This window comes from Trachemys scripta, chromosome 1 (genome assembly GCF_013100865.1).
Source record: "Trachemys scripta elegans isolate TJP31775 chromosome 1, CAS_Tse_1.0, whole genome shotgun sequence".
Lineage (NCBI taxonomy): Eukaryota > Metazoa > Chordata > Testudines > Emydidae > Trachemys > Trachemys scripta.
In genome coordinates, this window is record NC_048298.1 from 3,823,567 (window position 1) to 3,849,340 (window position 25,774).

Here is a 25,774-nt window from a genome sequence, read left to right on the forward strand (position 1 = left end):
CGGACAACGCCTCCACCGAGACCGGCGGTGATTCAGTGCCTCCCGTCGACTCCTGAGACCTTCGAGGCGGCGAGAGACTTGATAGCTCTCACGGAGCCGGCACCGCCCCAACCACCGGCACCGACGGCACCGTTGACCCGCCCGATCCAGTCGAGGGGGAAACCTGCCTTGTTGCGCCCTCCATCGCAAGGGCTGGAACCTCGGCACCGATCCAGGTCCCAAAGCAGGTCCCCACGCCGCTCGCAGTCCCGGCGCCGAATATCAACTCGGCACCGGTCGTACTCGCGGCCAAGATCATCTTCGCGGCACCGCTCGACGTCTCGGCACCGGTATGATCGTCGGCACCGATCAACGTCGAGACGCAGTTCTCGGCACCGCTACGGTCGACGCTCGACGTCGAGAGGCCGCTCCCGGCACCGGGCATACTCCAGGTCCTCGTCGAGGTCCAGATCCGACTCCCGGCACCGACGAGGTCACCGGTCACGGTCCCGGCACCGGTCGCCGGCACCGCGTGGAGATAGAAGATCTCCGGACCGGCACCGTGCGGCACCGCAGCCCACGGGATTGGTCCCGACTCTCTCGGCACCGCCATGGCCATCGAGATCGGTGTCTCGCTCTTCAGAGGACCTGTCGAGATCGGCATACCCTCCTCAGGGGCAAGCCGAGGAACAGGACTTGGGCCATTGGCAGGGGATGCCGGAGGACCATTCCCATGGCCCATCTCACTGGTCGTTTTGGACCCCGTGGGCGTACCACCAGGAGCAAGGGGCTCCAATTCCCTCGACCTCTCGCTCGGGTCACTCCGTGAGAAGGGCCCCGGAGTCCACCATCTCTCGGCCTCCGCCAGGGGACACGGAGGCTTCCGTGTCCGTCGCACCTGACGCCCTGGACCCAGACGCGGGTGATGCTCCAGCCCGGGAACAGGGAGACCAGGACCGGCCCTTGGATCCGGTTCCACCGGAGGCATCTTCCTCTTCTTCGCCAGACGAGGCAGTGGCGGGCACATCCTGCACAGGCCCTCCTCCGATAGATCTTCGGGCTCACCAGGATCTTCTGCGCAGGATGGCCCGTAATATGGACCTGCAAGCGGAGGAGGTAGTGGAGGTACACGACCCGATCGTGAACATCCTTGGAGCGGATGCCCCATCGAGGGTAGCGTTACCCCTGATCCGCACGATACAATCAAATGCGGATACGATATGGCAAACCCCTGCCTCTATTCCACCCACAGCGAGAGGGGTGGAAAGAAAGTACTTTGTCCCGTCAAAGGACTATGGGTACTTGTACACCCACCCACAACCGTGTTCCCTGGTGGTGGCATCAGTGAACGCACGGGAGCGCCACGGACAGCAGGCGGCAGCGCCTAAATCAAAAGAGGCCAAGCGCCTTGATTTGTTTGGCCGTAAGATTTACTCAGCCGGTGGGCTGCAACTCAGAGCGGCAAATCAACAGGCGCTCCTGAGCCGTTACAATTTTAACTCCTGGAACTCTATGGGGAAGTTCAAGGAGTTGATTCCCCAAGAGTCCAGGGAAGAGTTTGGGGCCATGGTAGAGGAAGGTAAGAAGGTGGCTCGGACCTCCCTACAGGCCTCCTTGGACATAGCGGACTCGGCTGCGAGGACCATGGCCTCGGGTATCGCTATGCGGAGGATCTCCTGGCTTCAGGTTTCGGGTTTGCCTCCGGAGCTGCAGCAAACCCTACAGGATCTCCCCTTCGAAGGGCATGGATTGTTCTCGGACAAGACGGACTCTCGCCTACAGAGCCTCAAGGACTCGAGAACAATCATGCGCTCCCTCGGGATGCATGTTGTGGGCCCTCAGCGCAGGCCATTTAGGCCGCAGCCTCAGCGCTTCTACCCTCCCCCGCCTCGACAGAGACAAGACTCGGCCCGGAGGCGAGGACGAGGTGGTAGGAGAAGGTGGACCGGCCCTCAACCTGGTCAGAACCAAGGGCCACCAAGACCACCTTCAGGTCATAGACAGAACTTTTGAAGGTGCGGTCGAGGACGGCGCCCCAGTCATTCCCCAGGATCCAGCCCCCTCCTTTCGGGATCGTCTCTCCCACTTCCACCGTGCTTGGTCCCTTATAACTTCGGACCGTTGGGTCCTCCGCACGGTGGGGAGGGGATACGCTATCCAGTTTTCTTCTATCCCCCCCTCCTCCCCCCCTTCCCCGTCCCTCTTCAGGGACCCTTCTCACGAGCAACTTCTTATACAGGAGGTTTCTACGCTCCTGGCCATGGGGGCCATAGAGGAGGTTCCGATAGAGTTAAGGGGCAGGGGATTTTATTCCCGTTACTTCCTGATCCCCAAGTCCAAAGGAGGTCTGCGACCCATCTTGGACTTGCGCGGACTCAACAAATTCGTAGTAAAGTTGAAGTTCCGCATGGTCTCTTTGGGGGCCATTATCCCTTCCCTCGATCCTGGAGACTGGTTCGCCGCCCTCGACATGAAAGACGCATACTTTCACGTTGCAATCTACCCGCCTCACAGACGCTTCCTGCGATTCGTGGTAAACACGGTGCACTACCAATTTGCAGTCCTTCCCTTCGGCCTATCCTCGGCCCCAAGGGTGTTCACGAAATGTATGGCGGTCGTGGCAGCGTACCTTCGTCGGCAAGGGATACAGGTGTTCCCGTACCTAGACGACTGGCTGGTGCGCGGTCGCACCAAGGAGCAAGTTCAAGCTCACGTCCACAGAATAGTGCACACATTCAACGAGTTGGGCATCCTACTCAACAAGGACAAATCCACTCTAGAACCTACCCAGAGAATAGAATTCATCGGCGCAGTTCTAGACTCCAGACGTGCACAAGCCATCCTGCCAGACAACCGCTTTGGCACCATCACGAACCTCATTCAAGGGCTCAAGGCCTTCCCAACTACCACGGTGAGGTCGTGCCTTACCCTGCTGGGTCACATGGCTTCCTGCACGTACGTAACCAGGCATGCCAGACTTCGGCTTCGCCCACTTCAAACCTGGGTGTCATCAATATACCGTCCACATCGGGACAGCCTGAACATGGTAGTCACGGTCCCGAACTCGGTCCTGGCCTCCCTCACCTGGTGGCTAGATCACAATGTGGTCTGCGAGGGGATGCCATTTCACGCCCCACAACCCTCTCTGCACCTGGTCACAGACGCGTCATCTCTGGGTTGGGGCGCCCATCTCAACGAACACCATACCCAGGGCCTGTGGACTACACCCCAGCTAGCCCTGCATATCAATGTTCGGGAACTGATGGCGGTACGCCTGGCGTGCCAGGCATTCCTCAATCTCCTACGTGGCCGCTGTGTGCTGGTTCTCATCGACAACACCACGGCCATGTTTTACATCAACAAGCAAGGAGGAGCACGTTCGTCAATTCTATGCCAAGAGGCCATTCGCCTGTGGGACTTCTGCATCGCCCACTCGATCCATCTCACGGCATCGTTCCTCCCTGGAGTCCAGAACACTCTAGCGGACCGACTCAGCAGGTCCTTCCAAACGCACGAGTGGTCTATCCGTCCGGACATCATACATTCCGTCTTCCAGAAGTGGGGGTTTCCCCAGATAGACCTGTTTGCATCCCGAGACAACAGGAAGTGCCACATGTTCTGCTCCCTACAAGGTCGAGCTCCGGGCTCCCTCTCGGATGCGTTTCTCCTTCCCTGGAAAGATCACCTGTTTTATGCCTTCCCTCCGTTTCCTCTGGTCCACAAGGTACTGCTCAAATTGCGCAGAGACCAGGCACAGGTAATTCTGATCGCTCCAGCGTGGCCGAGACAACATTGGTACACCACACTGTTGGAGCTCTCGGTTCAGACACCGATCACACTTCCATTATGTCCGGATCTCATATCTCAGGACCACGGTCGGCTGCGTCACCCCGACCTGCAATCACTCCACCTCACAGCGTGGCTGCTCCATGGTTCACCCAGGCAGAGCGGCAATGCTCGCACTCTGTCCAACAGATTCTGCTGAGCAGTAGAAAACCCTCAACACGGACCACGTACCTGGCCAAGTGGAAACGGTTCTCCTGTTGGTGCGAACAACGAGCCACGCCCCCGTTGCAGGCACCCATTCCTCTCATATTGGAATATCTCCTCTCCCTAAAACAGCAAGGGTTGGCGATATCTTCAATCAGAGTTCACCTGGCTGCTATATCAGCCTTTCACCCGGGGGAACTCGCGTCCTCGGTATTCTCTAACCCGATGGTCGTTAGATTCCTCAAGGGCTTAGACCGGACGTACCCACAACAGCGTCAGCCCGTCCCGACGTGGGACCTCAACCTGGTTCTCTCCAAGCTCACAGGTCCTCCATTCGAACCACTAGCCACCTGTTCACTCTTGTACCTATCCTGGAAGACAGCCTTCCTCGTAGCCATCACCTCAGCAAGGCGAGTTTCTGAACTCAGGGCGCTTACATCCGAGCCCCCTTATACAGTTTTCCATAAGGATAAAGTGCAGCTTCGCCCACATCCTGCCTTTCTCCCCAAGGTGGTTTCTCCATTTCATATCAACCAGGACATATTTCTCCCGGTCTTTTATCCCAAACCACATGCCACTCGCCAGGATCAACGTTTGCATTCCCTGGACGTACGCAGGGCCCTGGCCTTCTATATTGACCGCACAAAGCACTTTAGAAAGACGACGTAACTCTTTGTTGCAGTAGCCGACCGAATGAAAGGCTCACCGGTCTCCTCACAACGCCTATCCTCCTGGATTACGTCTTGCATCCGGACTTGCTATGACCTGGCAGGTGTCTCAGCACCGCACCTCACCGCTCACTCCACGAGGGCCCAAGCCTCCTCGACTGCTTTCCTGGCACATGTTCCGATACAGGACATTTGTAGAGCGGCGGTTTGGTCATCAGTCCACACGTTTACAGCTCACTATGCACTAGTGCAACAGTCCAGGGACGATGCTGCATTCGGGTCAGCGGTTTTGCACACAGCAATGTCTCACTCCGACCCCACCACCTAAGTTGGGCTTGGGAGTCACCTAATGGAATGGATATGAGCAAGCACTCGAAGAAGAAAAGACGGTTACTCACCGTTGTAACTGTTGTTCTTCGAGATGTGTTGCTCATATCCATTCCAAACCCGCCCCCCGTCCCCACTGTCGGAGTAGCCGGCAAGAAGGAACTGAGGGGGCGCCGGGTCGGCTGGGGTATATATTCAGCGCCATGAGGGCGCCACTCTAGGGGGCTCCACAGCCGACCCGCCGGTGTTGCTAGGGTAGAAAATCTTCCGACGATCGTGCACGCGGCGCGCACACACACCTAATGGAATGGATATGAGCAACACATCTCGAAGAACAACAGTTACAACGGTGAGTAACCGTCTTTTATCCTTGGGGACCCAGCCTACCCCTTAATGCCATGGCTCATGAACCATACACAGGCAGCCTGGACAGTAGTCAGGAGCTGTTCAACTACAGGCTGAGCAAGTGCAGAATGGTGGTGGAATGTGCATTTGGACGTTTAAAAGTGCGCTGGTGCAGTTTACTGACTCAGACCTCAGTGAAACCAATATTCCCATCGTTATTACTGCTTGCTGTGTGCTCCACAATATCTGTGAGAGTAAGGGGGAGACTTTTTTTTTGGGGGGGGGGAGGTTGAGGCAAATTACCTGGCTGCTGATTACGCGCAGCCCGACACCAGGGTGGTTAGAAGAGCACAGCAGGGCACACTGCACATCAGAGAAGCTTTGAAAACCAGTTTCATGACTGGCCAGGCTACGGTGTGAAAGTTCTGTTTGTTTCTCCTTGATGAAAACCTGCCTCCTTGGTTCACTCTACTTCCCTGTAAGCCAACCGCCCTCCCCTCCCCCCCTTCAATCAACACTTGCAGAGGCAATAAAGTCATTTTTTGTTTCAAATTCATGCATTCTTTATTAATTAGTCACAGAAATGGGGGGATAACTGCTAAGGTAGCCTGGGAGGGAAATAAGGGAGATTTGTGTTGACCATTTAAAATGGGTTGGCCATTTAAAAGGAGGGGCTGCGGTTTTCAGATCAACGAGCAGCATAAACCCAACTAAACCCCCCTTCACACCCAATTCTCTGGGATGATCGCTTCACCCCTCCCCGCACTGCGTGGCTAACAGCGGGGATGATTTCTTTTCAGCCACAGGCAAACAGCCCAGCACGAACAGCCACCTCTGAATGTCCCCTTAATAAAATTCCCCTATTTCAACCAGGTGACCATGAATAATATCACTCTCCTGAGGATAACAGAGAGATAAAGAACGGATGTTGCTTGACTGCATTCCAGTAGCTTTACTGGCCGCGAATACATCCCAAGTCTTCAGGGCAAATTAATCATTAAACATGCTTGTTTTTAAACCATGTATTATATTTACAAAGGTACACTCACCAGAAGTGCCTTCTCCGCGTCTCCAGGGTGATAAACAGTTCCTGGCTGTTGGGGAGAAAGATTTCGCCGCTTGCCTGCTGTGCATTATCTTCAACATCTTCCTCGTCCCCAAAATCCTCATCCCTGTTGCGTGAGACTCCCTTGCAGGAGTCCACGTACAGGGGTGGGGTAGTTGTAGGGACAGGCCCTAGAATTACATGCAGCTCATAATAGAAAGGGCAAGTCTGGGGGTCTGACCCGGAGCGACCGTTTGCCTCTGGTTTTTTGGTAGGCTTGCCTGAGCTCCTTAAGTTTCACGCAGCACTGCTGCAGATCCCTGTTATAGCCTCTGTCCATCATGTCCTTGGAGATTTTTTTTTCAAATATTTTGACATTTCGTCTTTTGGAACGGAGTTCTGATAGCACGGATTCATCTCCCCATACAGCGATCAGATCCAGTACCTCCTGTTCGGTCCATGCTGAAGCTGTTTTGCAATTAGGGACTCCATGGTCACCTGTGCTGATCAGCTTGCCACGCTGGCCAAACAGGAAATAAAATTCAAAAGTTCGTGGGGCTTTTCCTGTCTACCTGGCCGGTGCATCTGAGTTGAGAGCGCTGTCCAGAGTGGTCACAATGGAGCACTCTAGGATATCTCCCAGAGGCCAATACCGTCGAATTGTGTCCACACTACCCCCAAATTCGACCCGGCAATGTTGATTTCAGCGCTAATCCCCCTCGTCGGGGTGGAGTACAGAAATCGATTTTAAGATCTAACGCTGCTAAATTCGACCTAAACTCGTGGTGTAGACCAGGGCTAAGTCTTGGCTTGGTTCATAGCTCTTTAACGCCAATTGTTTGGAGAGTCTTAATCTTCTGTAAACAAGCATAGGAATTTTTCTGCCAACATGTGCAGGTATTTTACTAAAGCACTTAGTTTATCCTAGCATGACATGAGGACACAGCCAAAAAAAAGAGCAAGCTCGTTATTTGCTTCCTTTAATTTACCCTTAATTAATTCACATGGTTGTTACGTGTGTGTTTCTCTAAGCAGTTATCCTTGTCTTTTAAATTACACTTAAAAGGGATTTCTTCCTTCTGCTCCATGTAAAAATGAACGTGAGACTGGTGACCTCACAACTTGAATTGAAGGTGCCATTTGCAGCAGTTGTAGCAAATGGCGGGTGAACCAGCCCATTGTATAGCTTGGGGTGCTAACTTACCCACAGAGATACAGAGTTTTTGCTTTAGCAGATAAATGGACAATAATAGTATAGCCCCCCAACTGTCACAACTGAACATGCATTCACCAGATCAAAAATCCTTTTACTGTTTTCTTTTTAATATTTGCCTAATATCAGAATTTTAGTGTCGTTATTTAATTTAATGTTTCATGTTCACAAGATGGTAACCGCATTCTGGACTAAATAAACTCTAAACTGGGCTTTTGTTAGCCTAGGATATGATTATTACTCTGACAAAGGGGCACCTGTATGTTGTTTCTATTTTAGTTATTAAATGTACTTGGTCCTCAAGTATTCACTGTTAGTTAAAATACCTTGCTACAAACAGGGGCCTCATAAATAGATATATAATTTTTATTTGAAATTACTGAAGTCTGCTTAAATTTAATCACCCTAATAGGCTCTCAGATACTTTGGGGGAGCATATAAGTATCTAGATTTGGACAGTCAGCAGTGTTGCTCTTGCTCTGAAAATGCCTGTTGCATCTCAGTGGGAGAGCATTATCCCATGACCTATTCTATTCCAGGAGTAGCCAAAAGAAAAGACTGCAGCCCAATGAGATTATAGCTGTCCGAATACAATGTTTATCTTAATCAAAGTGTCCTCAGCTGAGATAAGCTTGGGAGCATTTCATGTTGCCGCTTCTCTCTTCAAGATGCCCCTCTGATAAAATGTAGAACCAGTGGAGACCTTTTCCACTCCATGCAAAATAGGTGCAGTCTCTGGAGTCCTAATGAGTTTTCACTGTAACCCTTGGATGTGCAAAGTTTGGGCTCTCCTGACACGCATTGTGAATTTTCCCTAGTCAACAGCAAAAGGAAAATTTGACATGCAATACTGGTGCAATTGTTTTGTGGATGAGCTTTGGAGTCTAAAATGGGTATAACTTGTCTGTTTCTGCCCAGATGATCCAGACCCTGATGATGGGTTCAACTACAAACAGATGATGATGAGGGATGAACGAAGGTTCAAAATGGCTGACAAGGATGGAGACTTGATTGCTACCAAGGAAGAATTCACTGCCTTTCTGCATCCAGAAGAATATGACTACATGAAAGATATAGTAGTACAGGTGGGTGCCATTTAGGTTGAGATGATAGAGTTTTTATACTTGCTATCTCAGGCTAGTAAGAGTCTGGACCTCCCAATTACCAGTGATCTCACAGGAGCACGTAGTTGGCCTGTTGGGTGCGGGGGAGTCCTGTGTAAAGGTTTACTTACCGGTGGGCACAGCTTTTTGTAAGGTTTCACTTTTTTATCCTAAAGTTTTGAAGTTTTTATACACTATTCCAAATGTTTAAAAAAATCTTGACTGAACCCTACTCCCCATAAGCAGCAGTTCCAGGCAGCAACCAGTTCTGTGATGGATAGTGTTGCAAACCTGATGAATGCCCTGATGGGACATCAAGGCATAGCATTGTTGGGCTTTGCAAGAACTAAGAGAAGAAAAGATACTTCTATTCACATGCTGAGTGGCTCCTCTTCACTTGGCATGGACCAAAGGTAGCTGAAGGGGGCAGAATTATGTTCCACTTCCAGAGCACATTTAAACTCCTTTGTCAGTCAGTCTGTCTTGTGCTGTGCACCAGAGCAGACCTTCCATACACATCTGCTTTTGGTGGCTGCTTTTGGAGATTTTTCCATTTAGCAATTGCTGTTTTCTGAAGTACAGGTGTCAGCTAATCCTTCTAGAAATAAAGTATGTACAGTAATTCCTCGCTGAACATTGTAGTTCTGTTCCTGAAAAATGCTACTTTAAGCCAAACTCTGTTAAGCGAATCCAATTTCCCCATAAAAATTAATGTAAATGGGGTTCAGGTTCCAGGGAAACTTTTTTTGCCAGACAAAACACACACACACACACACACACACACACACACACACACACACAAGTTTTAAACAAACAATTGAATTCTGTACATGGCAATGATGATTGTGAAGCTTGGCTGAGGTGGTGGAGTCAGAGGGTGGAAGAGGGTGAGATATTTCCAGGGGAATGCCTTACTGCTAAATTAATGAACTAGCACTCGACTGAGCCCTCAAGGATTAAGGCTTAAGAATAAAATTGTCCGACACATAGAAAAACATAAACTGTTGAGCAATAGTCAACATGGTTTCTGTAAAGGGAAATCGTGTCTTACTAATCTATTAGAGTTCTTCGAAGGGGTCAACAAACATGTGGACATAGTGTACTTAGATTTCCAGAAAGCCTTTGACAAGGTCCCTCACCAAAGGCTCTTAAGTAAAGTAAGTTGTCATGGGATAAAAGGGAAGGTCCTCTCATGGATTGAGAACTGGTTAAAAGACCGGGAACGAAGGGTAGGAATTAATGGTAAATTCTCAGAATGGAGAGGGGTAACTAGTGGTGTTCCCCAAGGGTCAGTCCTCGGACCAATCCTATTCAACTTATTTATAAATGATCTGGAGAAAGGGGTAAACAGTGAGGTGGCAAAGTTTGCAGATGATACTAAACTGCTCAAGATAGTTAAGACCAAAGCAGACTGTGATGAACTTCAAAAAGATCTCACAGAACTAAGTGATTAGGCAACAAAATGGCAAATTAAATTTAATGTGGATAAATGTAAAGTAATGCACATTGGAAAAAATAACCCCAACTATACATACGATATGATGGGGGCTAATTTAGCTACAAGAAGTCAGGAAAAAGATCTTGGAATCATCGTGGATAGTTCTCTGAAGATGTCCGCACAGTGTGCAGAGGCGGTCAAAAAAGCAAACAGGATGTTTGGGATCATTAAAAAGGGGATAGAGAATAAGACTGAGAATATATTATTGCCCTTATATAAATCGATGGTACGCCCTCATCTCAAATACTGCGTACAGATGTGGTCTCCTCATCTAAAAAAAGATATACTGGCACTAGAAAAGGTTCAGAAAAGGGCAACTAAAATGATTAAGGGTTTGGAACGGGTCCCATATGAGGAGAGATTAGAGGCTAGGACTTTTCAGCTTGGAAAAGAGGAGACTAAGGGGGGATATGATAGAGGTCTATAAAATCATGAGTGATGTGGAGAAAGTGGATAAGGAAAAGTTATTTACTTATTCCCATAATACAAGAACTAGGAGTCACCAAACGAAATTAATAGGCAGCAGGTTTAAAACAAATACAAGGCAGTTCTTCTTCACGCAGCGCACAGTCAACTTGTGGAACTCCTTACCTGAGGAGGTTGTGAAGGCTAGGACTATAACAGCGTTTAAAAGAGAATTGGATAAATTCATGGTGGTTAAGTCCATTAATGGCTATTAGCCAGGATGGGTAAGGAATGGTGTCCCTAGCCTCTGTTTGTCAGAAGATGGAGATGGATGGCAGGAGAGAGATCACTTGATCATTGCCTGTTGGTCCACTCCCTCTGGGGCACCTGGCATTGGCCACTGTCGGCAGACAGGATACTGGGCTAGATGGACCTTTGGTCTGACCCGGTACGGCCGTTCTTATGATTAAAACGTTGTTAATGTAGCCTCACACTGTACAAGGCAGCACGAATGGAGGGAGAGGAGACAGCATGGCAGATAGAGACAGAGACACACCGTGTGTGTGTGTGTGTGAGAGAGAGATGCATTGCTCTTTTAAGTACGCTGACCCCACTCTAAGTACATTGCCTTTTTAAGTAGATCAGTAAGTTGAGAAAGCAGCTGCTGCCAACAAGCTCCTATCATGTTCCCCTGCAGCTCTGTGGAGATAAGGTACAGGAGCGGGGGGAGGGGGACACCCTGACATTAGCACCCTTCTTCCCCTGCCCTCTGCACCGCAAGCAGGAGGCTCCCGGAAGCAGCTTCAAGGCAGAGGGCAGGAGCAGCACATGGCAGTGGGAGGAGGGACACCTGAATTGCTGGCAATTGATAGCCTGCTGGGCGGCTGCCGCACAGGGAACTTAGGGGAGCAGGAAGCTGATGGGGGGGGGGGGGGGCTGCCAGTCCACCTTGCTTCCAAGCCCCCACCAGCCAGCTCCAACGGGCTGCTCTTCCTGCAAGCAGTGGACAAAGCAGGCAACTGCCAAACAATGTTATAAGGGAGCATTGGGCAACTTTAAACGAGCATGTTCTCTGATCAGCAATGTGACAGTGTTAACCGGGATGACTTTAAGTGAAGAGTTACTATACTAAGATAGCATTCAGTTAAGTTCACTATTTGATGCTGCATAATTCATGATGGCTTTTTTTTTCTGGCGCTCATGTTTGGCACCAAAAATAGTATTTATGTGCTTGGCTGCACAGAGATGAGAAGGCATTAAACTGAACATAATCTGTCTCAGCAAAACACTTTCTCTTGCTACAGTAAGCAAATCTTACCCAAAATCAAACCATACTTCTGTTACAGTTAATAAAGCTAAGCCTTGACTAGTATGGGAATATAGCTAGATTCTAGTTCCCTTAAGCGTCATACACTGTAACAAAACTTCAGCTCTGAAAAGTCATAATAGGCATAGTTACCAAAAAGCGTAGCATTTCAGTTTTTACAGTAATAACACAAACAAAAAAACATTCTGCATTTCTTTCAGTAATAGGGGGCAAAAAACTTGAACACACATACACACACACCTCAAAAAGATGTCCTCTTTTAAATTGTTAAATCTTCAAATATATTTACTTGCAGTAAAAGCAAAAACTCGAGTTCTCAATTGGAACCAATTATCTCACAGATTTTGAAGCTACCACTTTTCCTGTCAAAAGCTAGAGGGAGGTTTAAAAGAAGGTCTCTAATGGAAGCCTGGTTATAGCCTTTACAGTATGAAGTCACAACTGACACTTCCTTAATAATAGACATAGAAAGAGGTTGAGGTCTTCTGAAACTCTTTGTGAAATGGCCTCTGCAGATCCTTCCTCTTAGAGTGGTGACGCAGGCATGGTACTCACCTCCGCCAAGTAGACGTGGAGAGACAATAGAGTCACAGATTCGAAGACCAGAAGGGACCATTGTGATCATCTAGGCTGACCCCCTGTATTACAAGGCCACAGAACTGCCCCAAAATAATGCCTAGATCATATCTTTTAGAAAACATCCAATCTTGATTTTAAAATAGTCAGTGATGGAGAATCCACCATGGTAAATTGTTCCAATTGTTGATTACACCATTAATAATATACACCTTATTTCCAGTCTGAATTTGTGTAGCTTCAACTTCCAGCCATGGGATCGTGTTATACTTTTGTCTGTTAGATTGAAGAGCTCTTTATTAAATATTTGTTCCCCATGTAGGTATGTATAGACTGTGAGCAAGTCACCCCTGAGTCTAATAATACAGTGATAACTCAGTTTACTAGTAAATACGTTTGCTGTCTCATGTTTTCCCCTCTAAGTGGTAGAGAGCCATAAAAAGATCTTTTTTGTCCATGAACTTTGAGGCTAACCTAGTCCTTTTTTAAAATAGGAAACGATGGAAGATATCGACAAGAATAGGGATGGCGTCATTGACTTGGAAGAATACATCGGTAAGCAACTTGCTCAACTCCATTTTTTCCTCCTTGAGTCTGATGATAATGTGTTCACTTCCCATCAGTGCTTTGTAAAAAGATATTCCCAAAAGAAATTACATTGCAGCCTCTTGTGACTAGTATTTGTGCCAAAGCAGCTGTGCTCTTTAATCTCTTCTTCCTTTCTTACTCTCTGGGGTTTTTCTAATGGGTCCCTCGTTGCTCCCTAACTTTGAAACTGAGTTTGATATTTTTTTTTCCTTGTCAGTCTTTGCTATGTAATTCCAAATTAACTGCATAACCAAAACAACACACACAATTTGCTTGGAGGTGTGTGTGTGTGTGTGTGTGTGTGTGTGTGTGTAACTGGACAAAATGCAGGTATAATCACAGAACCCTAGGCAGAAGGGAACATCTGCTCTAAATCCATAGGCTGTTCTCTGATATATGATGGGGCCTGCCAATTGGCAGTAGTAAGTAACAGAGCAGCTGTCATTTTAGCTCTTATTTTTTTTAATGGAAAGCATTGGCATTGAATAAGTGTGATGATAAATGCATCTGACTCTAAAATATATGCCAATATAGACCCTCTGCACATTTCTCTAAACATATTTAAAGTAACCTTTTTAAACCTAAATGTCTGGGCTAATCTCGCTAAAGTAACGAGATCCAAGCTAGGTGGCCACTCGGACGTTAACTCATGGGTGGAAAATCTGCAGCCCCCTCGATCTGTGCTGTGGCCTGTGGTCACTGTCCTGTGTAATAGAGGGCTGAACCCTGCAGCAAATGTTTTGGGAGGGCTGTAGTACTGCATGTGGGGATCTGCAGTTTCCACTGGCTGTGTGTCTGTACTGAAGATGAGGATGACTGCTGCAATTTCCCTATTTAACTTAGGTGTAACCACCTTGCTTTACGATTTGCTTGCACAGTCCCAAGTGGAACAAAGAGGTGAGGGGGTGTTCTTGCATCAGCAGCTGTCTTGTGTTCTTGTTCAGGGGATATGTACAGTCATGATGGCGATGCTGATGAGCCAGAGTGGGTGAAGACCGAGCGGGAGCAGTTTGTGGAGTTTAGAGACAAGAATCGAGATGGGAAGATGGACAAGGAGGAGACAAAAGATTGGATCCTCCCCTCGGACTACGACCACGCTGAGGCAGAAGCGCGGCACCTTGTCTACGAGTCTGATCAGAACAAGGTGAGAGGCGCTTGGACCCCTTCAGTGTCTCGCCTGTGCAGGATGGAGGCTTCGAAAGCCACTTCAGAATTGTCTCTGAGGATCACTTTGTAATTTTGGCAAGAAGCCTGAGTTACTGTGAGCAGCTCCACTGATGTGCTCCCTTTCAGTAGTGATTTGGGGGCTTACCTCAGTAAACTTAACAGCTGTGGGGCCCGTTTTTCCTGGAGCTAGCACTGACGATTTAAAAAGTGTGGCAAGCGCTCTTATTGAGCAATCTGATTAGATTCCCCTTTTCTTGCCTGGGGAGGCAGCCGCGTCCCTGCCATGTTGGAGAACAGAACATCAGCCCTTCTCTTCACCCCACCCACCCCAGAATGCCTAGGGCGAAAACATGCAGTGGTCTCTACAATTGTCTCCATTTAACTAAGAGGAAGGGCATACGTCGTGGCTGCTGTGTGAATCTGAGCTCACTGAACTGGGCAGGGAAGACGTGCACACACGCTCTGGGGAAACTAGGGCCCAGGTGGTGCCTGCTCCCCACATGTGGCCTTGGGGGAATGCTGAGAGAGGAGCCAGCCAGAGACTCCAGCCTTAGGAGCAGACCAGGAAAACCGGGCCCTTCAGCCATTCAGAGAACTCTCCACAGTTGTGACTGGATACTCTGCCCTGCAGTGATTGGTTGCTTGATCCAGCCCTCCCTTCTCCTCCCCCCCCTTTACTCCAGCTTCACTGAACACTGGTCCCTCTTACCCCCTTCCCTTCTCATTTCCCTCGTAAGGAAATCCCACCCAAAAAAACCCACAACACACAACTTGTGGCACTACCATGACATTTACCACCATCACATTGTGCACTCTGCGTGTGTGTTCCAACCCTGTGTCTGTCTGGTCTGGTCTGGGGTGGGGATGGTCTCCTCTGCTGTGTTTGTCCAGCACCTAGCACAATGGGGGATGAATGCTTGGCTGCTCCTTAGCCACCACTATAATAAACTTGACTAACCTATTCTTTCTAATTTTAGGATGGCAAACTCACCAAAGAGGAGATCGTTGACAAGTATGACTTGTTCGTGGGGAGCCAGGCCACAGACTTCGGGGAAGCCTTAGTACGACATGATGAGTTTTAACACCTGTACAGAGAAACCTGTTTCTTAAAAGTAATTTATTTTTTACAGTTTCTGGATTAACATGAGAAACGTTTTCGCTACTGAGACTGTTATTTCAGGCTACAAGGTGAAAAATCCTGTCCTGTCCTCTTTCCCTTTTCCAAGGGGATGGGGACATGGTGTTCTGAAAAGTGACTCTGTAATGAGAACACTTGTGGTTTTTAGATTTCCACTTTGTTTTATGTCTAACAAGTTCTGTTTATTTTTGTATTTGTTTGGGTTCTGTGTGAAATGAAGAATGCATATCCTGAAAAGTTAGCTGCAGAGCAATGTTAGTTCCTTCCCCAGTGCCCCACCTCCCTCTCTCCCCCTTACTGTTATCTAGACATAGCTACAGAATTTTTTACAAGCCACGGAACAATAAGGCCAAGCAACAAGGCTATATAATGTTTCTTTAGACTGGAGTATGCAAATTCAGCCTGAGGGCCACAAAGGCAGCTTGTTCAGAGCCCAAGGGCAACACACAATTTGCCACAACTGAGCCCTTTGCAGTCATCTTCAGTATAAAAGACATTCTCCCTAAATGCAATGCTGTATCTTGTCCCGTGAAGTCAAGAACATTGCATGCTGGGAGCTGTCTGTCTGGACTGCTCTGTAGAATTTGGGGATTCTGTTGGACTGAAGACTGCCGTTCGGCCATTCCTGCTTTGCAAACCCCTTCAAAATAGGCACCGTGGTGTATGGCAGCAGCAAGACAAATCTGTGCTTGCTCTTCTCCAGAGCATTCCTTCGTGAGGCCTTTGCTGCTCTCGGAGCTCCAGTAATTTGAACGAATCTACAGCAAGTGTGATCCGGAGCTTTCAATCCAGAAATAGGTGGGAGGCGGGGCCGTCTTGCAGATGCTGCTAAAATCCTCAGCCTGAGTTTTGTGTTTGCCGCAGGGTCTCTGTAAATGCGAATTACTTGTGCATTACATTCTTTTGAATCCATCTGGCTTCTTTGTACATAATCAAAGCCATGTGACCTGACTAGATGAGGCAAGAAACTGATGTGATGTGACCCTCTGTATGTTATACAGGGAAATCAACCAGGAAAAGTGACTGATCCTAACTTGGTCCCTTAAGGCAAGGAACAGTGGATGAGTGCAGCTTGCTCCATGGGGTTAGGGATGGAAATGGGAGGGGCTCCCTTTTTTTTTTTTTTCAGCCATTAGACTTCTGCAAATCATACATCATTGAAGTGCCTTTACCTACCAAAACAAAAACAAACCGGGGCTAGGTTGTCAGTTTAGGAACCTCGAGATGAAATGCGCCAAAAGAGGATAACTAAGAAAACAACGAGGCTACAGCAAACCAGAGAATAAAGACTCTGAAGATTGAAATTACCCTTTGTGTGTTCTGCTCCCGTGCAGTGGTTAAACAGCAGTATTAGTAGAAATCTTTGCAGCAGCAGTGTTCTTACCTTCTTGTGAATTTTTAACCATATGCTGCCTATTTTACCAGGGATTTTTTTTACCTCAGAAGGCAAACCACTTACTTTGTTGTATCCTGAGGTATTTCCTTATGCTTTTTTCTTTAACCAGGGAGAACTGCTGTTAGAGAGCCAGAGATAAGTGATTGCCAAGAGCTGACTTCTCTACTTTAGCTGGGGACTCTTCCTTGGAGTGCCAATTTGCACAGCTTAGTGGGTCACTTGCACTTCTCATGTGTGGGGCCTAGTGGGGGGAGTTGAAATTAGTCTAAAGCAATCACTGTGTTTGCAAACATAGGTCTTTTCCTTCACTCTATTGTCCTGTAAACACTAATGCCAGCCTCTTCTGGCCCCTTAACTGTAATAAACTTGGGCCTCTTTTTCTTTAAATTGGTTTGTTTCAAGCGTTAAAGGCTTGAAACATTAAGTATGTGTACTCCTATTATTTCATGTAACTTTCTACAAATAACACACTTTCGATATAACTTGAGACTATGAATCACATCATAATCAAGCATTGTATATGAGATTTGTATGGTATACGTGCCTTTAGTGTTCACCCCTGAAGTATGGATGTTCTGACCCTTGGATGTGCTTTATGGTTTTGGGATAAAGCCAGGAAGAATCCTACTCTAATAAACAAAACTTACGCATAGCAAAGGAATCTGGAGGGGATGAAGGCCAGATAGGGCTCACTACAGGAAGGCCTTACCCTCACATTTCTGGTGACCCAAGTTGCTTTTGGGTCTCACATTTAAAATTAATTCCATTTTCTCCTGACCTCCATTCGTCCCATCACAAAAGCTCCATGTGGTCTTGACACAGTTGGGTGTCTTTGCGTGTGAGGCTCAGGACTTCGAAATGGGCTAGTGCTGTTCGAAGTCACAATTGAGATGCATTTACAGAGCTATGTGGTGGAAGTTTGCACAGCTGCTGTCAGCACTAACGACTGGTGCAGACACTTTATAAACACTACAATTCCTTCACCAGTAAAGTAAAACCTAGTTCATATGTTCAGCATCAGCAGAGGTTTGGCCATATTCAGTGCTCTGCGATGCACGTCCTTTTAATCTCGGTGTGTTCCCACTTCTACTGTATGTTGTCAAAGCACATGTAAAGCTGGTGAAAAACAGATTGCACACCCAAGGTGTCTGTTCCCATGAATGCTAATCCTCTAGGTTTTTTTGTAGAGTGTAAACAGATTTTTATAATGTATGTCAGACGTAAATCTGTCTCAATAAAACTGTTTACATTCACTGTGGCTCCAAACGTGTGGTGTGTTATCACTCCGCAACTCAGACTCGGAATGATCTACTGGTTGTATTGGAATGGTCTGTGGTCTGTCATCACTAAGAAACCGTGCACTTACCTAAAACTGCACCGTGCTCAGTCTATGGACTTGCATCCCGAATGGACTAAGACAATGAGAACGGCCAGACCGGCTCAGACCAGTGGTCCATCGAGCCCGGTCTCCCATCCTCTGACAGTGACCACTGCCAGGCGCTTCAGTGGGAATGAACAGAACAGGGCAACTATTGAGTGACCCATCCCCTGTCGGCCACTCCCAGCTTCTAGCAGTTGGAGGTTTAGGGACACCCAGAGCACACACTCCTCCATCTCCTGTGGTTAGACACTGCATATTGCTGCTTCTGCAGCATTGTCCATGTGTGTGTCTGCCTTGGCTACACTGATCTTTCTGCTCTCTTTGGATGGCCTGTCCCAGCTCTTGCAGCTTCCTTCCCCCTCGCCACATCTCCAGAACAGAGCCTGTGCACAGTGCCGGGGCTTGGTTTCCTGCATGTGGTCTGCAGAAGTGCTGGTGTGTTCAGGGGTTTAGACCTAGACAAAGACCTGATCCCTGCCTTAAGTTTGGCTGCAGGATTTCCCCTGTATAGGTCCCCGTATTTCACCCACTACTTTAGGGACTTAATATGCCCACACCCAAGGGGGGGGATGAGAGATCTGAACTAATGGAGGTTTCATTGTGCTGGGAAAGGAAGAGGATTCCCAGGCTAGGACTAGCACGTCCGTAGCAGCCATGGCACGTCGCTCCCATTCTCAAACCTTTCCGCTACCTTCGCTTTTGTGTGGGGGTCCAGCTCCACACTCTGCTCCTTGGTCAGACCCTGGCTATAAAAACTGCTCCCGAGACCTGCTTCAGTTTATGCCATGGCCTTTGTCGCCCTTTTCCCCTCTGTGCTCAGTTGCCACTGGCCACCTTTGTGCCTGTTCGAGAACAAACGACTCCTGTTGATGCAAACACCTCCACTGCGTTCGCCACCAGCTGGCATCTTCTCCCCGTGTCTCTGCCTCAGCAACTCCCCATCCCATTTCAGATCTCTACTGCTTATGCCTCTGACGTCCCTGTGCCGCTCTGCTGACTTTGTTCTGTACTCGTATTGTTTGAGGTGACCTGCAAAGGAAGAAGGTCTCCCCTTCCCACCCCTGCTGTGTAAAGGCCTGAAACTCTTGTTAAAAGTCCTTTCTGCCTGTGTTCGTGCTTCAAATAGCAGCGTTTGTCTCTCCTGTTCTTGCTGGAGGACCAGAGGGATCGTGATACCACGAGAGCTGGGGCTGCAACTAATCCTTATTAAACTAGCCTTATTTTAACAAGCACCTGCTGTGCATCCACTCTGGTTGAGGGTCCAGAGGGATCTTAGCACCCCACCCCGGCTGCAATGCAGGGATTTTAAAATGTGCTGGAGGGAGGAAAATAGGTAAAGTCCCCAAGCATGCCGAGGATGGCTACACCGGCCTCCCCTGGGGAAAGAAACCCAAAGGCTCTATGACGTTTGTGCCTTCTCATCGCGGTGATGGAAACTTCCTGGCTTAGGTACCAATCTCTCCTATTTCAGTATGGAGGGTGATTTGGCACTTGACTGCCTCCCCCAGCCCCTTTCGCTCCCCAGCCCTGATCTATGATGCCCTGCGTTTCAGCCCTCGCCCTCCGGTACCTGGCTACTGTTCCATGCTGGGGACTTTCATTGACGGACGCTGCTGCTGCAGGCCAGTTTTAACGGGAGGCAGGGAAAGGGAGCCAGCATGTTCCAAGAGGGATGACTGTGCATCCCACTGCTCTGCGGGTCAGGCGTTCCCCACCGTTACATTCATACACACTACTCAGAGGATTACAACAGCAGGGTTCCCCGTGTTACGGCTATTAGCGGAATGGAAGGAGTCTTGTCCAAATTCCCTCGGGTCGACAAGGCTGCCTGCAGGTTGGGCTTGCGCCATCGTCCATGTGTGTGCAAAGAGAAGAGGGAAAGCGTTCAGTTACCTGCTGCCTCCTGCATCCACTGGACTTCCCTTTCTTCCCCCACAGTATTAGCCTCAGCCGGCAACGTCCTGAACGGGGCCCATCGGAAATTGCAAATGTGCGGATAGTTCTCTGAAAACATCCGCTTAATGTGCAGCAGCGGTCAAAAAAGCTGACACTGTTAGGAACCATTAGGAAAGGGAGAGAGAATTAGAAAATATCATGATGTCACTATATGGTACGCCCACACCTTGAATACTGTGTGCAGCTCTGGTTGCCCCATCTCCAAAAAGATAAGATACATTAGAAAGGGAAAAGGAACAAAAATGCTGAGGGGGCTGGAACAGCTTCCGTGGGAGGAGAGATTTAAAAGATTCAGACTGTTCAGCTTGGAAAATAGACGACTAAGGGGGGATATGATCGAGGTCTATTAAATCCTGCCTGGTGTGGAGAAAGTGAATAAGAAAGTGTTATTTGCTCCTGGTAGAAGAACTAAGGGTCACTAAATGAAATAGGCAGCAGGTTTAAAACAAACAAAAGAACTTATTTCCACAACACAGTCAGTCTTTGGAACTGGTTGCTAGGGGATGTTGCAAAGGCCATAATGAATGCTGGATTCAAAAAAGAACTAAAGTTCCTGGAGGACAGGTCCATCAATGGCTATTAGCCAGGATGGGCAGGGATGCAACCCCATGTTCTGGGTGTTCCTAAGCCTCTGACAGCCAGAAGCTGGGAGTGGACAACAGGGGATGATGGACCATTCAATTGCCTAGGTCTGTTAATTCCCTCTGAAGCACCTGGTACTGGTGAGAGGTTCCTGGGCTAGATGGACCATTGCTGTGACCCAGTATGGCTGTTATGTATGAATGCTTGATGTTCTCTCGATATGGTGCCCTGGTGTAATGTACGTATTTCCTTGGGGGAAGGGTCTATATGTCCCAGCTCCATAGGATTCCTCCGGGCTGAGGACTTAAGGTAACTTCTTTGAGACGCCCTCATCTGAGTCCTTTACATCAACTCAGCTTGGGGGCAAGGCGTGTTTTACATCACCGCCGAAAACGGGCCTCAGCTACGTTTGTGCAGCCAGACGTTCGGTGCTGCTGGGAAAGCAGGGCCTCGGCAGGGCACAGAGGACATGCCGACCGTGATGCCCTGCCCACAGCGAACATGGCGGGAAGGCCCAGTCAGCCTGGCTAAGGAGCCCAGCCCACACTCAGAAGAGGCGTCTCGTCTCTGAGGAAGACCAAGGCTGATGTGGTAAATCGCTATGGTTACTAGCCGAGTATTGAGCATGGGTTTTGAGCCCAAACTTGATTTAGACCCGACCGTGTCGCTAACTGGATCCAAACTCATCGAAAAGGCCCGAGTGGGATCTGATGTCCCATCACCAGAGGAAGTGTGAGCCAATTAACAGCGAGTGCGGCTTCCAGTTTAACAAGTTGGTCTGCATGCCTCCTTGTTAGCAGCCCTTTCACACAGCTGGCTGGAGTCCTGTGCGCTGTCATATCCTTTCCCTGCTCTTTTGAAAGGTAGCGTTTGTCCTGCCTGATGCTAGGAAGGAGGGTTTAGTGATCAGGGCACTGCACTGGGATGAGTTCAGTTCCTGGCTTCTGAACCTGAGTTTGGAGAAGTCACTTCACCTACCCTGTGCCTCAGTTCCCCATCTTTAAATTGGGGATAATGCCTCCCTACTTCAGGGAGGGGGTGAGGACAAAATCCATTAGCGCTTGTGAGGTGGTCAGACACGACGGTGAAGAAAGGCTTATAAGTGCCTAGATAGAACGCTAGGTAAATGCAGGCGTTTTATAATTCCACCTCCCCATCTCTTTAAATCTGGGGCTCGGCTTCACGTTCTGCTCAGCTCTGGGGGAAAGGAAGCGTTTGGCCATAGGGGGTTTGAGCTTCTGTAATTCTTCCGTAGGGAGCCGGCCCAGCCGTGGGTTAGGGCTGGCCCTGGAACCCTGGTAGTCCAAATGGCATTGTTGGGATGATTTGTAGCAACGTTAGCGAGGTTGAAGAAGTAACAAGCCCTGCCCCTGACTCTGGTAACCTGTGAAGTTTGTTACCCCCAGTGAAACGCAAAGCATATGGCTGCCAAGAGGGGCAGGCAGCCCCCTGGTTGAGGTGCGTGCCCTTGAAAGTAGCGATTGCACGAGGCAGATACCGAAGCCGTCACAGGCTTGGATTTTGTTTGGGGCTGACCGTTGGCTCCGGCTGCAGGCCAGACCTTAAGTGCGCTGTGATCTGCGAACACAGGAATGCGAGATCGTGCTGAAGCCACACGCGTTCTTGGGGAAGGATCGTTTGCCTTTTTTAACCTGACGGTGCATTAATGAAGAAGTTCGTGGGTTTAACTGTACACACAGGTGCGGGTCTGCAAGTGAGCACGCTGCCCGGACCGAAGCCATTGGAAACGGGGCCAGGCCCACCTAATCCTGGTGTGGGAGTCGCCACCGGTCCATCGCACGGGAACAGGTAGCCTTGGGAGCGCCCTCCCAGTTACTGCGGGTACAAAACGGCTCACCACCACCGGGTTGCGTTCAGCCCATTCGCATTATTTTATTGTCAGAACCGCTCCTACGTCGGGCCGCTGGAGTATTACCCTGCGCTACAAGGATGAATACAAGGCAAATGTACAAGTTGTGATGCAGGTTTTTGCAGGGATTGTGCATGCTCTGTACATTTAAATACAAACGTATGTTGGGAGGACCACTCTGGGACTGTCCCCAAGCCCACAGCGTCCAGGGCTTGAGGTTAATCGCTCGTTGTAGAAGGAAATACTTTGGATTTCAGAGCCCAGACCCCAGCGTTGTAAGATAATGGATGTTCCTCCGTGTAATGAGTGGGACTGCTGAGAGGTTCGTGCTTTGGCAGGGTCTCGCAGAGGGCCAGGTGGGGAAGCTACTGGTGTTGACCCCACCAACGGCGGGAGGGAATGGAGCTGAGAAGCTGCCTTCCCGTGCCCACAGGGCTTTTGATTGCCCGGAGTCCCTAAGTGTTTTATAAACCACATGCGCCCAGCCCTGCTGGGCTGCAGGGAGAGGCACTGCGGGCCTAGCTCAGGACGGCACATGCCTCCCCAGAAGTGCTGGGGGGTGCGGAACGTCCCCCGAGAACAGACAGGACCAATGGGCCTCTGGAAGGGGGTGGGCTTGGGCCTGGGGTTTTTAGAAACCCCCCCTCCCCATGTCTGTGCCCAGTGAGTTAGAAGGACCGGGGTGTGGGGAGATCTAGTAATTGCAACCGATCTGGGGGCAGTGGTCGAGCTATTGAAATGGATGCACTGCCCAGGGGTGTCGGGAGGCTGAGTCCCGCCTGCCCCAGAGCTGCCTCGGGGAGTACAACAGAGACACAGAGAGAGCGAGCCAGGGCTCCCCGCCAGCCCCATGGTACCCTCTCCATCCCCTGAGGGTTAGCTCTCTCCCGAGCCTAGCTTGTCTCACTCTCTCCTAGACCGTGCCTGGGTGTAGCCTCCTCCATCCTCTCTCCCCACCTCCCAGCAGGGGGTATAAATACTGCCCCCCCGCCCCGAATACAGCTCCAGGGTCAGTCTCGGGGCGGCTGGAAGGTCTGTGTCTGTCTAGCCTCTTTTCCCATGCTGTGCCCCCACTGTGGTCTCTGGGCGCCTGCCACTCCCTTACGCCTGCTGATACCCCTCGCCACCTGGGAGGGGGGTTGTGTTGGGGGCGGAGCTTGTGGTTAAGGCACTGCGCTGGGATGCCAGAGCTGGGTTCGAGACCCGGCTCTGCTACCCATGCCCTGCGTGACCTTGGCCGAGTCGCTCTGGGGCTGTTCCCACCTATGCAGGGACCGCCCCGCCTCCCAGGGAGTTGGTGAGGGGAAATCCACTAATGGGGGCGGGGTGCTCAGACCTTCACAACCACCTCGAAGGGGTCAGTCACAGCAAGGAGGTGGCAGCTTGGACTTCCGACCTCCGGTCAGCTGAGTTTTTTTGCTACACTCCTGTCTTCTGGCTCCTTAGCATGCAAATGAATTAACCCGGGCTGAGGGGCAGATCCCACCCTCCAAGCCTGCTGCAAGCCCCGCTGAATTCAGGGGGGTAAGACGGGGCCCTCAATTCCCTGGCACTCAGGCTGAGTAGGACAAATTCAGGGGCGACTCAGGAAGTGGGGACGATTCTCATTCGAAGAGAGCCCGGGGGGGCTCACGCTGGTGTCCCAGGCGCCCAGGGGAGGGGGCGGAAGACGATGTCAATCCCACCCTTTTGGCCTCTGGGCTCTTTGGGCTAGAACAAGAGGTTGGATCTACTTCTTTCACTTTCTCATCTGCCTTTCCTATTGGAATGGGAGGATGCTGACAAAGGGCTGGGGAAGGCCGGGAGGGACATGGTGCCCGGACCCTGCTCCTGGAGCCCCTTTCTGTTGAGTTTTTGGGAGAGCAGAGGGGATGGCTCTGCAGAACTGGGACCACATGGCAGGGGAAGCCTGGGGAAGCATTGCTCATGGCTGATGGGGGACCTGGTACAGACTTCAGCTATGAGGGCTGTTATAAAGAGGATGGGGATTGTTGTTCTCTGTGTCTGCTGATGGCAGGACAAGATGTAATGGGCTTAATCGGCAGCAAGGGAGATTCAGGTTAGATATTAGGAGAAACTTCCTAACTTTCAGGGTGTTCATAGAATCATAGAATATCAGGGTTGGAAGGGACCTCAGGAGGTATCTAGTCCAACCCCCTGCTCAAAGCAGGACCAACCCCAACTAAATCATCCCAGCCAGGGTTTTGTCAAGCCGGGCCTTCAAAACCTCTAAGGAAGGAGATTCCACCACCTCCCTGGGTAGTTCAGCTCTGGAAGGGAGGTTGTGGGTTCCCTGTCACTGGATATTTTTAAGAACTGGTTGGACAAACACCTGTCAGGGACGATCTCGGATTACCTGGTCCTGCCTCCGTGCAGGGGGCTGGACTAGGTGACCTCTCGAGGGCCCTTCCAGCCCCACATTGTTCTGATTTCCATAGGGAGAGGGGGGAAAGGGGGTGCAGTGGTGGAATGGGCCCTAGAGCGCTGGCCAGAGGATGCTGCCTGTCCCTGGAATCACGGGCTTTGCTCCCGAAGGGGAGCAGGAAATTGCCACTGCAAGGTGCCCTCTCGGCTGCCCTCACAGCACCGCTGGTGCCTTGCTCAACACTAGCACCGCTCAGGGAGGGATTTCAAAGCACCTGACAGCCAGGAGGTGACCTCACCCATGTGATGGGCGTCGGCTCCATCCGCCCATTTCTCAGTTGAGCCCCAGAAAGTGCAAGTGACTTTCACACAGTCAGTCAGTGGCAGAACCGGGGATAGAACCCAGAAGTCCTGACACCCAACCTCCCCTCCCCATAAACCACTAGACCCCACTCCCCTCCCAGAGCTGGGGATAGAACCCAGGAGTCCTGGCTCCCAGCCCCCCCGCTCTAACCACTAAACCCCACTCCTCTTGTGTACCCCACTCACCTTGTAGAGCCAGGGATAGAACCCAGGAGTCCTGATGCACAGCCCACCCCAGCTCTAACCACTGACCACACACTGCCTCTCTGCCCTTCCTCTGCCCCACTCCCCCTCCCAAGCACTGGGTGCTGGTTCCCAGCTGGGGCTGTCTCCTTTGGGTCAGCAGTCCCGGGCCATGCTTGGACGAAGGAGCGGTGACGGCCGGTCAGCAGACCCGACGGGGGGAAGATAGGAGAAGGCAAAGCTGCCCTGCCCCCCCTCTCACCACTCAGCCTGCCCCTGTGCTGCTGGTGCCAGGGGCAGACTCAGCCTG

General features: G+C 50.1%; 1 protein-coding gene across 2 annotated transcripts in view; it reads left to right on the forward strand.

Annotated features, from left to right (window-relative positions):
• Positions 1 to 18,023, forward strand: part of CALU (calumenin) — a 43,815-nt gene extending 25,792 nt beyond the window's left edge. For both annotated transcript variants that reach the window (XM_034763764.1, XM_034763771.1), the window contains exons 4-7: positions 8,486 to 8,652; positions 12,971 to 13,031; positions 14,009 to 14,208; positions 15,209 to 18,023. In XM_034763764.1, the coding sequence (XP_034619655.1) occupies positions 8,486 to 8,652; positions 12,971 to 13,031; positions 14,009 to 14,208; positions 15,209 to 15,313 (533 nt within the window). In that variant the 3' untranslated portion in view covers positions 15,314 to 18,023. The remainder of the gene's footprint in view (positions 1 to 8,485; positions 8,653 to 12,970; positions 13,032 to 14,008; positions 14,209 to 15,208) is intronic.
• The last annotated feature ends 7,751 nt before the right edge of the window (positions 18,024 to 25,774 follow it).